The sequence below is a fragment of the Wyeomyia smithii genome, chromosome 2, assembly GCF_029784165.1.
Source record: "Wyeomyia smithii strain HCP4-BCI-WySm-NY-G18 chromosome 2, ASM2978416v1, whole genome shotgun sequence".
Lineage (NCBI taxonomy): Eukaryota > Metazoa > Arthropoda > Insecta > Diptera > Culicidae > Wyeomyia > Wyeomyia smithii.
In genome coordinates this window covers 28,975,852-28,994,601 of record NC_073695.1, presented here as the reverse complement: position 1 = coordinate 28,994,601, position 18,750 = coordinate 28,975,852, and the positions used below count along the sequence as shown (strand labels likewise).

The 18,750-nt window shown below is 37.7% G+C and overlaps 1 protein-coding gene across 1 annotated transcript in view; it reads left to right on the top strand.

Moving 5' to 3' along the window:
* Positions 1-18,166, top strand: part of LOC129722768 (chymotrypsin-1-like) — a 56,148-nt gene extending 37,982 nt beyond the window's left edge. Inside the window, exons 2-4 of the mRNA XM_055676492.1 lie at positions 16,866-16,956; positions 17,014-17,579; positions 17,647-18,166. Coding sequence (XP_055532467.1) covers positions 16,908-16,956; positions 17,014-17,579; positions 17,647-17,796 — 765 coding nt within the window. The 5' untranslated portion in view covers positions 16,866-16,907 and the 3' untranslated portion in view covers positions 17,797-18,166. The remainder of the gene's footprint in view (positions 1-16,865; positions 16,957-17,013; positions 17,580-17,646) is intronic.
* The last annotated feature ends 584 nt before the right edge of the window (positions 18,167-18,750 follow it).

Below are 18,750 nucleotides of genomic sequence, written 5' to 3'. Positions count from 1 at the left end.
TTTCACCAGCTTATATTTGGCAATTAAAGTTACAGTGCGACTAGAACTGAACGGGAGCAGGAAATGTGGATCGTTCGTTTTTAATCGCATCCAAATCCATATAGCAATTCAAAGAAATTTAAGTCAAATATCATTCAACTGAAAAAAACTCGTATAAAAACATTACTTTCTAACTCTGAGTAGAAGAAAAATGCGAAGTAATTATTCTGCAATACCGTAAACTCTGAGTTTTATCTGTCATATTTTTCCATTATTTTCATTCTTTTATCATTTAACATTTCCATTATCTCTGTTGGTGGGCCAGCCTCTGGTTTATTCATTGAAATATATATTGGAATCAAGCAAAATCATTGCGAGCAATGTGCAAAGAATCTATCTCGCAACTGCTGCGTTATTGCTTTTATGGAATTCCAAACCATTACCATTCACACTTGCTGTGTGGTCCTCGTAACACTGTTGTCGTGCCTGAGAAAGCAAAATCATTAAAAAGTAAAAAACAATCGTTAAAACAACGCCACTCAGCGTGTCCGGCAAATTAACGTAAATAAATCATGTTTCCCCACGGTATGAGCACTGCAGCTCTACCCAAGTACTTAACATCACTTGTCTCAATTAGTCTGCCTCGCTCGAGCGCTGTGTGCGGCTTGATACACAAACGAAATGCCGAAGGCCTTTTTGATTAACCGAAATAATAGTGGGCAAAACCAATGTTCGCTAGCTCGTAAGCGAAGTGTCGAATTAGGCTGGAGTCCGAGCGATTAAATATTAGCCAACACCGCCCAAAATCGTACCAGGCCTAGCCATCCATCATCGTTTGAGTCTAGTCAAGGTCTGCTGGAATGTGACACCCACCCTCGATATCCGCTTACTCGAGTTGAGGCGGTTTTATTCATTCCGTAATTGAAAGGGCTAACTTCAATTTAGAATTAGCATTACAATGTAGAATTGAAAAACTAATATTTTTTACACCGTTTACCATGACTGACATATTAATGACTAGAGAGAACGAAATTAATCTATTTTTTCTATTATTTTTTCAATAAAAGCAATGTTGCCAATTTCGAAGACTGTCGAGTTCAGTTAGGGAACATCCAAAAATGACGTAGCTTTTTTAGGGTTTTTTTGAACCCCTCCTCCCCCATCGTAGCATTTCGTCACAAAGTCAGAACCCCCCTCTAGATAATTACGTAGCTTTATAACAACCCCCCCCCCCCACATATTTTTTTTTTGCAAATTTTATTATCCAAAACATACCTTGAGTCATAAATGAACAAGAAAAGACAAGGAAGGAATAAAAATGACCCTAAGCAGACAAAACAGTGATAAAAAAGAACAATTAGAAAAAATCCAAATTTTTTTCTTAGTTTCATGTTTGCTACGTAGCTTGGCTTGAACCCTTACCCTTCCCCTCGTCACATTTCGTCACAAAACTGCAAACCCACCCTCCCCCTTCAAATGCTACGTCATTTATGAATGTTCCCTTAATTGTTTTTTTTATTCATGTAGTCCTAATTTAGCTTTTACTGATTTTTACGAAATCATGGTTACGAATTATGATATGTTCAAGCTACTAGTCCTGTAACCCCCGAGTAGAAGTTTTTTTTAACTGTTAGTGATTTCATGATTCCAGAGGTTCGGACTATTTGCGCTCTTATGATGTATAAATCGGTAGTTTTCTCGATTTTAGATTCTTAGATGGCAATTTGCTCATCTCGCCACATCAATGTGGCACTACTTTGTTCTCCTATTAGAGAAAATTACCGTAAACTGGTAATCATTTCATCATTCCCATCATTGTGTGTTTCGCTTGCTACTCGCTCGATTCGGAGACACGTGAAAATATGGTAAAGTCGTTAGCTTTTATTCCGCTCAATCAAACAAATCTTTGTGCTTCGCTGCTGCTGTTTTGTCGATTTTCCACAGTGAGGAGTTTAGTAATACTAAACAGGTAAACTGCGTGGTACTGAGATCAGTACAAGCTTAAAATTGGCTGTGAAGTCTATTTGTGTATGCTTCAATGTCTAACAATAATGTCAAGGTTTTGAGAGAAGAAATGTACCTACCACTTTCTTTCACCAATAAAGAACAGAGTGAGAGGTAAGTGCGAGCTCATAATACAGAAGTTATGGTGTAGGAAGGAGTAGTATGAGTGGGAGACAGATGACTGTGGCCCCCGCAGGAGTTAGACATCGTATGTCAATCAATGCGTTTTGTGGCAGTTCGGGGTCAATCGTTTAGAGAAAGAAAGCAGCTCTGGGGAAGCCTGTCAAGGTAATTTTTATTTTTGGCAAAAAGACCAAAATTCAATTCAAATCGTTAATCGTTTTTGGACTCGACTATTCTGGCTGAATTGCTTACTCATTTTAGCAATTCATAGTTCATGTCTCACGTACGCCAGTAACGTCTTCAACAATTTGTAAACCCTGGAGTGTTTATACATGTCATAAGAATCTTTCCACCACAATTTTAAGAATAAATAAAATACAGTTAAACTCGTACTCGAGTGTCAGTTTTTTGCGGCGAACTTCAATTAATCAATCAATTCACTCCAAAACATACGCGATGATGGTAGCAAATCGACCCGAACATCGATGTCGATGAGGAATCCGAAAAAAAACAGTACAAAGAGCCCATATTATTTGCATAAATGATTCGGCGCTGCCGATAAACGCAGAAGAAGTCGTAAGTCGAATAATGAATAAATTGAAAAATATTTACTGCCCGGCTATTGTGGTATAATATGAAGCACCGATGTCCGGCCGTTGATCAATTCCGAGACGGTTGTGGCGTATGAAAACATGAGCGAAAACGACGATCGGCATAATTCGGGAGGAGAAGCACCAGACAAGGTTAGCTTTCGAGCTAGAATACAATTGACGAGGGAAAACGTGAATCTATTTTATGGAGTTTTTTTTTTGAACATGTCATGAATGACGTATGAAGTGACTGTAAAATTCTTGGCTTATTGTCGAACAAGGTCTGAAAGGTAGAAGTTGTATGTAGAACTTATTCACTTTAAGGATGAACCCAATTAAATGACCCAAAATAACAAAATCTATCAGGACTTCGAAATTCTACATTTGATTTATAACCTCATTTCCATTTCCTCAGTACCTAGTCATTGAAAACTTTGTTAAGTTTTATGCCAACAGAAGCAAAAATATGCATTCGGATGTCCGTAACAACTTATCGCCAAAGCAAAATGCACAAAACGAAATTCAGACAAAGAATTTCGTTATCTATTACAAAACGCTCAAGTGCCCGTTGTCCCCGGAAGTATCTACCTGCTGATTGGTATCGTAAAACAGAGACAAAGAAAAATAGCCCTTTCTTCGTTGTATAGCACAACAAAATATTATCTCGTCTAGGTCCTAGACATCAGGTGCTACTGAAGTAAAAGAAGTACGATAAAAAAGCAGCAAAGTCAACTCGTGTAATACAATTGCGGTATTTGTATTATTTGCATTTCGATTGCTAGGACTTGCTTTAAACGAGGATCACCAAGTCAAAATGTCTGTTTTAATTGTCAGTAGATTAAAAATGGCTTGAAAAATCGAAGGGACTATTTTTAATTAAATTGAAATTTTTCTAATATTTGAGGTAAGTTACGTTTTTCTTCAAAGATATTTTTTCCTTGAAGAGGCAATTTGAATTTTTATAATTGCTCATTACAATACAGATCGGACTCGATTATCCGGAGGCACGATCATCCGGGGGCTCGATTACCCGTGGCTCGATTCATCTCAGTCATCATCAGGAGTCATCTTATTTTCTTCAATTTCGTTCGTGATGAAAAAACTGTTCTCGATAAGTAAAGATAAACAAATTTAAATAAAAAGTCGATCGATTGTTCGGAGAATTCGTCTATCCGGAGAAAAATATTTTCCAAAACTCCGGATAATCGAGTCCGACCTGTATTAACATCAATTTATCTGATCTGATTTTTCTGCTCAAAAAATGTCCCTTTCAACAAACAATGCTAATTCCTCATTTTTTGAAAGTTGCAATTAAATCTTTCAAACAGTTATACAGCTTTTCTTGAACAATTTCATATTTCAGATATTCGGAAAAAATACAATAATCTTTTTATGAATGTCAGGTTTAAAAGCATAACTTAAGGCGGAACTCTGCATGAATTACAAATAGCCGACTTCGAATTTTCAAAGGCACAAGACTCGGAAATAGTTAATGCGTCACCTTTGAGAACACTAGCTTATGTTTGTACCACCATAGCTATGTTTTTACATGTTTCTACTTTGAAAACTGTTTTTTGTTTTCACCGTTGAAAACTCGGAGTCAGCCACTTCACACTTCACCCTTAAGTTTTTTTTTTGAACAAGATGTTTTTCGTAGATGAAAATGCTTGAGAATAAATTTCTTATTGAGCGTCTTAGTAGAATAGAATTAAATATTGAGAATAGATAATGTTAGCTTAGATTAGCGGAAACTGGTACATTTACTTATGGGAAATCCTCGCTGAAACCAGGTCGTTCATGACACAAGGTCTTTAAATATTGATTTTTCCGTTAGTTTTATTAAACGCTCGCCACACTGTACATCACACTGAACACGTATTGCGTAGATTAAAACCATCTTAGATGGACCACGTCCTTTGGTGGACCAGTAATCAGATTAATTCAATTTATGTGAGAACTCGAGCGATTCCTAGAAAAGTTTCATTGGGAAACCTCTTATCCAGTTAATCTACAACAGGATCACGAGAAATGTTCGTAAATTCCAATTTGAATCTATAGAAGAAGTTTTTCGTCGGGGTGGTCCACTGAAGGAAGCGATCCATCCAAGGCAGTTCTACCCTAATTTGCATCAGAGTTACAAGAATCATTTATTAAATTCCGATTCATGTTAAGAAAAATTGAGTTAATTTGACGAGTAGTCCACTAGAGGAAAGGGATCCACTATAAATTAATTTACTTTATACGGAGAGATCGTTGAATGTGCGCGAACTACGAAGGGTACAACTGCCTTGGGTGGACCATTTCATTTATTGAGAACGCAACAAGAGAGTCGTAAAATCAATTTAGGGCAAAACAAACTTGGATGGATCACGTCGCTCAGTCAAATTAAAATATACGAAAATTGATACGAAAACTCAAGAGATCAACAGAAAACTTCCATAGGGAAGCAAAGATAATCTTATTCAGTTAATCTGCATCACAATATACTGTTGGTCAAACTGTCTCGTCTTGAATCTGCTTCGAGGCTGGTATCGTGAAATAGGTCTTACCTGACTAGTCGTGAACTTCGTGTTGAAGTTGACTACTATGTATCTTCGGGTTTCTGCAATTCATCCGGAGTGCCCCAAGGCAGCAACTTAGGTCCGTTGTTGTTAACGCTATTTTTCAACTACGTTGCTTCGAAATCCTCTAGAAAAGTGATCCAAATGGTTGAATGTCATATACTACTCGACTCAGTTCGACGAATCGAGCATTTTTTGCATGTATACATGTGTACGTGTGTATGTGCACCTTTTTTTCGCACTCACTTTTCTCAGAAATGGTCTGACCGATTCTTTCTATCTTGGTGTCAAATGAAGGGTCTATCTGCCGTTTAGGTTGCTATTAAATTTCACTCTGAATTTCATTTCTTCTTATATCTTAGAAGCTATGAATATAGTTGAATTCAAATTAATGGGCTTTTAAACCCTTAAACAATGAATTACATAATGTTTAAACATGTGGTTTAAAAGTTATAGAAAGAAACGTAACCCGCAGACCGTTTAAAACTATAGCTACAATCAAAATATGTGGCCTCAACATCATTTAAATTTGATATTGTACTATTTTAATATTTGCGGCCTTGCTCGAGATTGAAGTTGAAATTAAAAGTCATTTCTATCATCTACACGTTCCCTTTTCATTTGATTGTAATCAAACTTAAGCAACCGTTATGTTTTAATTTGTAAAACAACGAAAGTCTATTATCTCAATTTTCTTATCTATTATTGAACGACTTATTTGAACATAACTAGTGTCATACAAACGAGTCATCTTTCACAATTACAAATAACAAACTTCATAACAATTTGATATGCTGTTCAAAAGTTTTGGAAAGAAAAGAAATTATCGTACTATTTGAACGTTCCCGGTATCGCTTGTGATTGAATTGTTCAAAATTAAGAGTCATTTCTCTAATTTCGCTATTTCCTAAGCACTAACATTACGTCAAATTACATATTTTATGCTTCAATTACAACATCAATATTTTAGAACCCAAAGAGTAAATATACTTTTATTGGATTTAAGCATTCATGTAAATCTATTTTTACAAATATTAAGTTTGAATGAGGAAGCCTGAGTCTGACCGCTAGGTGGATTAATTTAGGTTTTTTTTTATTTAAATAAGAATTTGTAAATGGATCTTGTGACTGTGATTTAATTTACCTATAGGGAATCTCTTTTCTCCGGAAAACACCATTTTCTCTTGAGAATTTATACATGTTTCTCGTGATTCTGGTGCAGATTGGCTGGATAAGATGTTACCCGATGGAATTTTTCTGAAAAACCCTTCGATTTTTCAAAAAACAAAAAATAGTTGTTCTGACGAGTGGTCAGTTATAGGTTAATATACACTAGATAAGTTGGACAATGAAAGTCAATGAAAGTTTTCTGGAAATTCCTCAAGTTTTCGCATAAAGTGAGTTAATCTGACCGGTGGTCCACTAAAGAACTGCCTTGTTCATGAGGCAAATAGGTACAGTGATCCTTTAATTGTTTTGATGTCTTCAATCCTATGTTAAAGTTTTCTCTGAGCTGCTTCGTTATACGCTTGCTCCACGTAAACAAACTCCATTTTTTGCTTCACTTTTTCACAGCTCATTCTTAGGGTACATTTACCTACAATGGACCCCTTTCCTATAGTGGACCACCCGCCACTTATCTCAATTAATGCAAGAATTGAAGGGTATTTTAGAAAACTTCCATTGGGAAACATCTTATCTTATAAAACATTTATAAATTTATTCATAGGAAGATTTATGTAAAAAAAAGTAGTTAGGTTAAAGAATGTACCCCTTAATTTTATTAACCTGTAGTGGACCACCCAAGAAGATTAACTCCATTACACGTAACATAAATCGGGATTTATTAATGTTTGAAGTGCAGATTGGCTAGACAAGATGTTTCCCGATGGAAGTTTTCTTAAAATTCCTCGAGTTGTCGTATAAATTCAGTTAATCTGGCGGGTGGTCCACTATAGTCCACTATAGGAAAGGGGTCCACTATAGGTTGATTTACCCTAATCTGACGAGTGGTCCACTACATTGGGGGTTTCTAGATCTTTTGCTTTGTGGAGCACTTTTTGTAGTCAAAATATTTGACTGAGAATATGCATTTTTCAATCAATGACCAAATAAATACAAAAAAGGGGCTTGGTTAGCAAACGCGCCTGTCAGCTCCAGCGAGAACGTCGCTATCTAAGACTCCTCGAGATGCTAACTAGGAAACATGAAATCTTAGTTCCCAATTATGGTGGGTCTAAGCTAACTGGACAAGATCTCCATAATCGTTCGTTCTCCCATATTGGGCGGCATAAAACTGCGTCTGATTCGGAACCAATTATATACCAGACGGCAGCCCTGTCGCTTCGCGGCTCTAGTAAGGCGTCGTGTCGAAAGTACACCGCTGTGAACGAATCAGAAGTAAAAACGACAATAGGTATCGAAACAAACGAACGAAAATGAACAAAGATTTGAAACTCGGTACTTGAAACAACAGTGTTCTATGAAGAGATCCGGAAACACACATGGCAACACCCTAATAGCAAAGCTTCCTAATAGATCGATCTTATTCTGGTAGACCGACGGCATTTCGCAGACAATCGATGCACTGTTCTTCCGAAAGCCAAACGTCGAAAGAAACCTTATAACCGATGAGATACTGGTGGCCGTGCGTTAAAAACAACTTTTCGACATTAAAGAAGAAAGAGTTAATTAAAGTGGGCAATGTATGTAAAAAAATTTATGGTGTTTGCTTTCAATATTATTTGAAATACTTTTAGACTTTTATAAGGTCCTCTATCCAACAAATTTATTCGATTTGTCCTCCATTTTTGGCAATTACATCCTCTAAACGACGCCGAAAACTAGAAGACGCTTTTCGAATGTAGTCCTCCTACGTCGACCGCCATATGCACACTATGTTAGACTTTAAGGTGTTCAAACCATTTCAACATTTCGGTCGAAACTTCAAATTTTCCATCAGCTAGTGTTGGGTCCGATTATACGTATGATATGGCACTCCATCTTGTTGTAGCACAACGTATTGATTCTCAGAGAAGTGGGCCTCCACCCAGGAAAGCACTTGATTCTTCAAAATATCCATTTCGGTATAGATATTAACACCAGTATAAATAAAAATAGGTCACATTTTCAAACCGTTGGACGCTTCCAAGCCAAACATCATTACACCACTCGGATGTTTGGTTTGGAATTTAAACTTTACCTTCTCAGAAACATCCTCAACTTTATTCGGTGAAATAAATCGTTCGGTGCGGCTGTTGGACACAGTGTCACAGCTTCTCGTCGAAGAACAGGAATATCATTTTTTTCTTTCTCAGCAAAGAAAGCAATTACTTCGAACGAGTCACTCGCAGTTCTTCTATCCACTCCGTGATGAAGTGTCGTTTCACTCTAGCTCTGGAAGATGCGTGCAAGCCTTCTTCAATGTCGAATGGATTTCTCAGCAATGTTGGAATCCTTGGCAAGTTTTCTTATAGAACGTACCGGGTTGATTACGATTTGCGTACGTGCAAACTAAGGACATCCATATCCCGGCTTTCGCTTCTTGGGGCCTGTAGGGACTTTTGATGCGATAAACTGTGGCCAAATGACATCCAACGGCTTTGGCTATCTCTTTCGGCGTCTTTTGGGCAAACAGTAAACTCGTAATCATTTTTTTGGCGTGCATTACCACTTATTCGGAATAAACCGATTCCGATATTCTGTTGCACCACTCAAAAGTACATGTAAACTGTTCAACAAAACAGAGCATTAGATACACAGACTAACTCAATACTAACATTTAAACATTTTCGCATTTTTTTCTGCAGCATACTGTAGACTTAGAAAAAAATTTCCTCGTCCAGGTCAGAGATTGCGGGTTCGTGTTCCAAGTGGATAAGGAAATTTTTTCCAGGTCTAAGTTACACATTTTTTTTTTGTTTTTCGCATTCTTGTTAAATTACATACATTGCCTACTTTACTAATCTTGAAAGGTCATAGGACAAAAAACGAAATTAGTTCGAAAGAAAGATTTGTCGACAGAAACGGCAGAGATATTGACTGCCCCAAAACGCATAAGAGTCCCACTGACAAAAACGTTCAACTGAGTAAAACGCAGTAGACGCAGGTAAACCACTGCATTTTTTTCCTTCCTATTGGTTCATAGAAGAAACAAAATTTTGAAACATGCATTCATCCGTTGTAACTATATATGACAGAATATTTTTATATGCAATAAGGTTATTGTTGTTACAAATACTGCCGCTCATGGCAAGTCCGTCCCAATTGCATTTTTGTCAATTTTGCGTTTATTTATGAAATCAATTCTTTTTTAAATCTACTTTCGATAAAACAAATATTTTTGAATACTTCGTTCTGAGGAACTATGAAAAAATAGCAAGTCGGTTTGTCCCATAGCAAAAGTGATCGCAAGTCGGTCCCATTGCAAAAATCTTCGCAATTTAACCCCACAGCCAATAATAATTATGAATAATGTGATATTCACCACAACTTATGGTCTTCAGGTTTGGAATTGGATGTACCAAGTGATGTTCGATAGGAGGTTTGATTGAATTTTACGCGTTCTACATCGTGTGGCTCTAGCTAGTACAATGTTTTCTTCATAACAAAGTTTCCACCAGTAGCTTCGTTCAGCTGTTGTTTGTTGACAGTGAACGCTTTAGGTGTGTCACTGTATTGTTAGTTAAAGCATTCCTTAGTAAATGCTACTTTTCGTATTTTTTCCGTATTTTATGAAGAGACGTGGGCAAGAATTGTTCAATTATTATCGTGAATTTCGTTTTGAAGAATTTGTCAGTCATATCAAATACTTCGGTACGCTACTTAGCAAACATTTTCCCAAGCTATAGGTGTTCTTTCATATTTGCTTCCACTGCTACGTGGAACCTGTCCGCCGTCACGAACGCGTGACCGCTATCAGGAAAATTAAGAACAAGTTCCTACACCCAAACTGATTTCGAATTTATCAGTAGTATCAAATGTTAAAACAAAATTTACTTTTATTTTGAGTGGTGCAGTTGCTGCATTGTGTTATGCTTCTCACAAAAAACTTGTTTAATGAAGCACGAGAGTAGGTCATTTATGAATTGACCAGCGATGGTTTCATTCCAAACGCAAGCTTTAGCACCGCCATCGATTTGTAGTAGTTTGTTTTTCATCACTGGTCGTAGCTGGCTATGGGACTGACTTGCTATCATTCTGGCTACGTACCCTAAAAGTAATCGCATGTGAGTCCCAGCTTATGATTTTCAACAAATTTTAATCAAATTTCGGTGTGTATGTGAATTTTATGATGCAAAAGTGTTAGATTGTCATTGCAGTACTAAATTCTGTTGATGGTCTTGATTGAAAAAGCATTTGGGTGCAAAATTTCACCAAAAGTGTTACGATTTTCAATTGCTGTTTTCTCATCAGCACCAAAACGCAAATGGGACGGACTTGCTATGAGCGGCAGAATAGTACACTCCAATTGGTCTTTTGATGAAAGTTACTATGATTTTCTACTAATTATTTTTAGCTCTGAGCCTGTTTTGCGTTTATTTGTAAGATGAGACTGACCAAAATTAATATTTTTATCATCATTTTAATAATAAACATAACTTTTTCTTCGTCATTTCTCGAGAGCACACGTACTGTAAAGAAGTTTCTGAGGTTTATCTCGAAAGTGATGAAAATTCTCATGGGACTGTTATGCATTTATGGGCAGTTGAGGAAGACGAACAAACTGTGGATCCTTCAGGCTTGGATGAGGTCAAGAAAGCTTGTAAATGATTAAAAAGTCACAAAACAGCTGAAAAGGACTGCATCTTTGTTAAGTTTTTGTAGGTCGAGAGTGAGCAACGGTTGCGTTGTCGCAAATATATAAAACCTCAAAGAGAAGGTTTATTAATTTGAAAATGCAGGTGCTCCGCTCAACATTTGGATTTCTCGCAAAACATGTGAAAAGGGCCCATGTACCATATGTAAGCAAGCCACAATTTCACGTTTTTTTGACGAATACAAGCTTAATCTACCCGTAAAAGTAAAATTGCTTTATTGAAAAAAACTTCTTTAATCAACAAATCTTATTTGTAAGGATAGATTACGCTTGTATTAAATACAAAACGAGAAAATTTGGCTTGTTTGATGGCAGCGAGATGTAATAAATTGTTTCACCGAGTGAAAGATGTGCAATGTGCATATCCGATGTCGATCGCTGCAGCGTGCGCTAAAAATGATTAAAATCGTTACAGAAAGTTGTTTCGATGGACATTATTCTAATGCGACGCACCTTACTTTTTAATGTATCTTGTAGGATTTTTCTCAGCTTTCAAATGCCATTCTCAAAATCAAAATCGGTGGTTGCCAATAATTTTAGCGATAAAATTTAAGATGGTGGTGATTTCAAGATGGCGGCTACAATTTTGAACATTTTATATGAAAGCCCAAGATGTTTTCTGCCCAATGATGTGCCGTTCGTAGAGGGGTTTGGATCAACATTTTAAGACAAAGTTCGACAAAGATATCAGTTTTACATTTTTAAAAACTTATTGTTCCGAACGAGGGGCCCACCAACTAAAACTAATTTTACTATAATTGTTATTATTTGCTTTATGCGTTCAATCTAACTAAAACAAAAAACAACTTTCAGAAGACCTCGTGTCACTAGTGGCATGATTCCAGTGATTGCCTATATATGTATGTTCCTTAATAAACAATTCGTCAAAAACTTGGCATATCGTCTATTAAGTATTAAGACTATTGCAAAGACTTAGCTTTGCCAGGGACTTGTGATAAGCACGAAGAGTCCCTGTAAGTGCAGGGAATTAAAACATCCGCACTGATTCTACTTTGGAAATCGAATGTTTTATTAATTAACTTCAAACTTAATTCTACCCTACCAAAAAGAGTCGGAGAGAAACAATTCTCTTGTCCGATTCTTCGTTTTGTCCTTGTTAATCCTAACACTTTTAATTAGTTAGTTATGCATTTGTATCTTCCGTCTCGCTCAATTTACTCGCGGACAGGCGTCACTTACTCAATCGAAAATCGTTCGGTATTCATTATTATTATTATTATTTTAGGTTATTTGCCATGTGGCCGTCATCGTTTCGTTCTCATCGGAAACGGAGCGTCGCATTTCGACTTCGAATGCTATTGAAAAAAAAATAATAGTAAAGTATCGTTCTCTTGAAATTAGTAGAATTGCTGAGTGCTTTAAGAAATGCTTATTAATCATACATGCGCGGCTATTATTTCAGAACCTGTCTGTGAGAACGGAATGTCGCGATTAATTCCTAATTCGAGAAACATGCATGGACAAGAATATTCCTGTCCATGGGAATGAAATGCAAGAGTTTATGAGAATCAAAAATGCTTATTAATTTCTTGGAAGGCCTGTTCATCTCCTCCCACTCAAAGAGCCGTGAGTCATCTAGAAGAGATGACATACGTCGGTCTGCTGCTGGCATATGTATAATACAAAATTTAAAAGGAATGATTTCGCCATCCTTCCTGGTTTCCCATCATATCGTCGTTTGTGGAGTTCGTGAAAATGCTTGCAGGGTCTCGTCGTCGAATCGATGCATCGAGCCGGGGTGCCGGAGAAATTAAACGGGAGGGGCGTGTCTGGCCTACAAGGTTCTCAACAGCTGGTGGTAGAATCGTCTTATTGCTCCTGGTGGTGAAATCGTCTTATTGCGCCTGGTAGTGGAGTCGTCTTATTTGCTCCTTATATCGTCAAAACCGCACGTCACCGTGTTTCGTCGAATGATCTTCACGAGTGCACTCTTGTCCTCGTATGTTATGAACTTTGTTGGCTGGCGGACTTCTCTCCAAAGTGTATTGGCTATATAATCGTATTACGCCCGCCGAAAAAACAATCTCCTAAACCAAGTGGCAGCAGTCGTTTCGTGATTGCCAATGGTTTCGTTATATGGTGATAGTCAGCTGGCTTGACTTGACCGACTATACAAGGTTGCAAATAACTTGCTTGTAGAATAACTAGCTTGCATTCATGCGCGCATCTTGATTAGCAGCGCGAAAGGAAAAACATTGTCGTTAAAACGATGCAAAATTGTGTAACGATGTTTTGCTCGTTGGGTTTTTAGTGATTGCGGCCCATGTTTTGATAGGTATGTGCTTGCATTCCACTCATTAGGTTTTGCCTCAAAATTTGGTGTATATCTAGCCCGACCGTGGGCTGTGTTAATTTTGGCCATGTCGTGGTTGACTTCCTTCTCGTCACAATTCGCTTCCTCGATATGCGTCATCCATCTCGGTATTGGTCATCCTTCTCTCCTCGTCATGCTGTTTAAACCGTTCAGCCTTCCACACCCGACCGTCCAACTCCCCTTACCCGACTCCTCGTTCTTTGTGATATATGAGAGTTTTTATAAGGAACCCTCTCGGCTGCTTCCTGGATAACTCGCTCCGTCTCGATTATTGAATTCAGAATGGTATCACTTCTTAATTTCTACTCCTACTAAGCAAGCGGTTGTATTTTTTTTTTGTGTAAATTCTTTTTTTTTTGTGGGCCAACTTGCTGTTTAATATTAATTGCACTCGCGAACGGGCTTTAACGTTCTATTATTTCTCCTAATCTTCTACTTAAACACTATGCCCGTTTTTCTTTTTCTTCGATTAACATAATTTTCCATTTCCTACTAAAGTGTACATTTTTTCTATTATATCGGATGCTATTGGTTAATTAACGTTTACATTATTCATTCTCAACGAATTTTTACTTCACAATTCATTTTTTTTCTTTTTTTTTTATACTCGAACTCAATCCGATTTACAAACAATTCTTTTTCTAATTCTCGTGCGGAGTACATTCCGCTATCAAAAAAACTTATCTCATCTCTTTTTCTTTGTTAATCTTTGTTGCCCGTCGTGGCTCTTTCCTTTTCATTTCTGTTTTTCTCATTGCGATTATTCTTTTCTGTTATCGGATTCACAACTATTTTATCCGATTTACAAACAATTCTTTAGGCCACTTCAGTTATGTCAAACTCCTTTACTGGATGATTTGCAAATTCTCTTTAGTTATACTGTTGTCTCGGTCCGTGTGTATTCTTGTCATACTTACATTCTACTTACACATCTCTCATTATGCTGTTTGCTGCATATACCTCTCCCCCTTCCGTCCGAAGGTGTGACCACCTGTCCTAGGGATTCTGAAAGATAAGAAGGTTAGATATAGAAGGAAAGTCTCACACACTTAATCATCCTGTGTCGGTTATCCCCTTGTTATTCTTACACTCAGTTTGCATTCTCGTCAATCATTCAGGGTAACCATCCCGTTGTAACCAATCACACAATCCTAACTATTAATAGAATGGTGGAATCTACTAGCGTTAGTCGTCCCCTCGTCCAGAAAGTTCAACATTTTTTTCCAAAACGTCTTTCTTAGTTAGATTTGGCGTTAGTCATCTTATATCTTTATTTAATCAGTCCCCGTGCTTATGAGACCTTCTGTTCACTGTATGTTTTTCCCATATTCAAACTTGCTTTTTAAATTTTATTAAAAAAAATTTATGCTTGAATTTCCCGCACCTCTTTTTTTGCAAAAACTTTTTTATTCTAATAAATGTCACTCCTATTGTCATTCGTCAACACGTTTTTTCTTCATTTTTAATACGCCCACAATTGTCTTTTTTTTTCTTTCGTTTCCCTTATTGAGCCCTCTTGATTTTTTTCTTCTATTATTTACCACCCGTTTAGTTAGCTCAATAAAGGCTGCATTTTTTTTCATTCATGGCAACTTTCTCGTCTTTCCGCACGCTATTCCATTTTTTACTCAACTTTCCGTCGAATTTATGCTTTTCGACTCTTGTCAATAAACGTTTATTCATCTTTTTCGGCGACTTTTTTGTATTTCTTCACGCCTTCATATTTTATGTCTTCGTTCAATAACCTTCGATTTTGGTCCAAAGCTTGCTTAGTTATCGATCGGCTCTGTCAAATAATTCCTATTTTTTTCGTTAATTTTACCGTCAGTCGCTATTTTTTTCTTTTGCAAAATGTCTATTTTTCTTTTCTAACGTCTCAGGAAATTTGCTTTAAAAACGAAAGTTTTTCCAGTCGCAATATCGCCGTAGCGATGTCAACTCATTCCAATATGTTTATTTTTATTTTCACTTTGTTATGATACCGAGCCGTATGGGCCTTTTCGGAGCTTTGTTACTTGACTTGCTGTTACTTATTATTTTGTGTAATGAAAAGTGTCGTCCTTCTTCCTCTGCGATGGTGGCTTTTGCTCTAGTCGTCTTGGAGTCTTTAATATTTTCATTTTCCCAAATCACCTTACTAACTGGTGTATTTATTTCCTGGAACATTCCCAATTTTTTCATCACTATTTTGTGAGGCTCTGTTTCCCTTTTAACGCTTTTTTCCCGCTTACTGTGATCGCTACCCTCAATGTCTTGTTTGTTCATTTTAAATATGTCCTGTTTAGTTGTACTTGCACGGTCAGCAATTCTTGGCCGTGATACTTTTTCTCTCTCTTCCGTTCGTTCATTTGTTAAATTTTCTATCGTTGTTCTGCGTGCGCAGCATGAAATTCTCCCTTTGTATAGGCACAGGATTATAATAAAAGTTGTAGTGATCCCTATCACTACCGGTATACTTGTCTACGGATTTTCCAATGGGGCATAAATCAGATTCTTTAAACCGTAGCCTTTGGTTTTAATGTCTTTTACATCAACCCCGAGGTCAAATAAGGTTTTTTGATTTATATAGGAATATACTATTTCAATTCCATTCCAAATTGGGACTTCTCTTAAGTCCACGTCCTGTGTTTCTATCCTGTTTATGTTGTCTGGTAGTAATGTAACGTTTGTGTCCCATTCATAATTTGTCTCGTAGTATTCTAGTCGTCCGAAGACATGTGAAAGGTGAACTAAAGATCACGCAATAATATCTTCTGTACTACTGTGAATAAAATTGAATTGCACCACTATCCGCAATGTTTTGGTGAGTGGCAGAAAAATCTTAGCTATTGCACAATTAAATGATTTGAGGCTAATTTCTCGTCTTTGCAGATTACCATTTGCATGACGGGTGGGATGATCCTCGTTTCGTCTCGGCAGCCCTCTTTATCATTTCCAGAACTTTATCAGCTCCTAAGTTATTCAATGCCTTTCATCTTTGTTTCAATAGAGTCAACATAAGAATACAAACCTGTTACAAGAAACACATTGACATAAGACAGGCTGTCGTAATTCTACCGTAACCTTGCGGTCGTATTTAATAAACAACCTCTTAAATTTTTCTGTTGCTTATTATTGAGTGTTCTTTTAGAGTTTTTTGGGGCAAATTTTTTTTTTCACAATGTATATTTTTTTTACAAGTCAGCATGTTTCCTTCACAAAACGAGAATTCTTCACACAATTATTACAATAAAAGTATTTTTCTTGACTGTGCCTGCTATTATACCTGACGATTGATCATGAAGCGAAAAGGACTTTACTGTTTGATGACGTTTTTGTATGTGAATAATAACATTCTACTTGTACACAATAAACAGCTATACAATTGACTGATACAGTTGATAATCCCTATCAGAAACCACTTAAACCTCAACAATAAAACTGATATACGATTCGACTATACTGTTCCTCCTCAGACTTAAGCTTGAGTGGCCTGCGCAGTATTAGCGGGACGCACGATGTTTCCACAATTAATCTTTACTCTGGTGCTGGCCCATGTAGCCTTTGGTAAGTGATGTGATGCTACTCTTGCCTTACAACCTAACTATTTTGCTACCCCTAAAGCTGCCCCATCGGGAAGAATTGTCAACGGAACGGATGCCTCGATCGCAGATTATCCCTTTATGGTGTCCCTGCGTGGTAGCACAGGGCGCCACTCGTGCGGTGGATCCATCCTGAATGAGCGATGGATTTTAACGGCGGCACACTGTGTCAACGATCACACCACTGCGTTGGTCCAATCGATCCAGGTGGGACGGTCGGACGTTTCCACCGCAGTGGACGATTCCGTGTACCTCATTGCGGACGTGATTATACATCCGCATTACGATGCTGCCAACAGCTACATTGATGATGTGGCGTTAATTAAGCTGCAAAAGCCACTAGTGTTCAGCGACACCGTTCAACCCGTCATACTCCCGACGAAGTACGAAGAGATGGCGGAGCCGGATCTGGATGTTACCCTGATTGGCTGGGGAAGGTTGGAAACGGATGGGGAGCTGCCAACTACACTGCAAAAAGTTGACTATGCCGTTGTACTCAATAGGGAGTGTAACCAGCTGCACAGGAGTCACATTTTTCCAAGTCACATCTGTGCTGCTTTTCCTGGTGGCGGTAAGGGGCAGTGCAATGTAAGTGCGGATGTACTACACGGAATACGAAGGGATTTTGCTCAATCGGTACATTTGCTTTTTACAGGGTGATTCGGGAGGACCTCTACTGTACAAGGGCGTTCAGGTTGGTATTGTCTCGTGGAGTGTCAAACCGTGTACCGTTGCCCCGTACCCTGGAGTGCTAACCAAGGTGTCCTACTATATTGATTTTATAACAAGAAATATTTCTGGCTGACAAAATCAATGTCAAATAAACTAGAACGGTTGACCACGTTGTTAACGATGCAGCAACACTCTTCCGAATCTTTGGTTTCTAGCCAGACAAGATTATCAGTTTGATAAAGTTACTATCAAGAAATACGTGTACAACGACGCGTCGTCATAATTGCTGCCAACATTTTTTCTAGATGATTTCTGTCTCAATTTGAGTTATTTTATCTGACTCGATTAGTATGACATTGTGCCCGCTGATTTAAAACATTGATAATTTTTGGGTTATTGACGACGATTGTTAACCACAGATAGCAACGCATTGTTTTAAAAAAATGTAAGTAAGTAAATTGAACGTTACTTGTTTATTGAAACAGATTTTTGCGATTACAGCGTGAATTTAAGGTCTAAACTTTGAATTCCGGTTATATGAAGGTTAAATTCACAATTCGAGTATAAACCTGAATATGGTGTCATAAACATTAAACTTCTAGTTCTGAAGATACATGCAGAAGCATCGATTGTCATGATTAATTTTAAGATTATTATGTCTCACTTAAACTAATTGCATGTATCAAAATATCAGCAGTCGATCATTTCGTTGGGTTGATAAAGATGCAACATCTCCACATTTCGCTTCAAAAGCGAACCGATGGTGAAGCGTCCGGTTCGGAACAATCAAAGAGTGTCAATATTGGGTGTTCGAAGTGCATTCGTTGCACACCGCACACATATTTTCCAACCGCCAATATCCATATCCGAGAGCCATGCATTCCACGTGAAACTGAACGTATCATTTTGTTCATATTTAACTTAGCACACTCTCGTGCCACTCTATTCGCATTGCTACACTCTTCATGAGCCCCCCAGCTGCTTCATGTAGCCAGCCTAATGTAGCCCTCATTCAGCACACTCGCTCTAGGGGTCTCATTAGCGAAGCCCTTCGTCGGTATACGTAGGGAGTGTGTTTCGGACCACA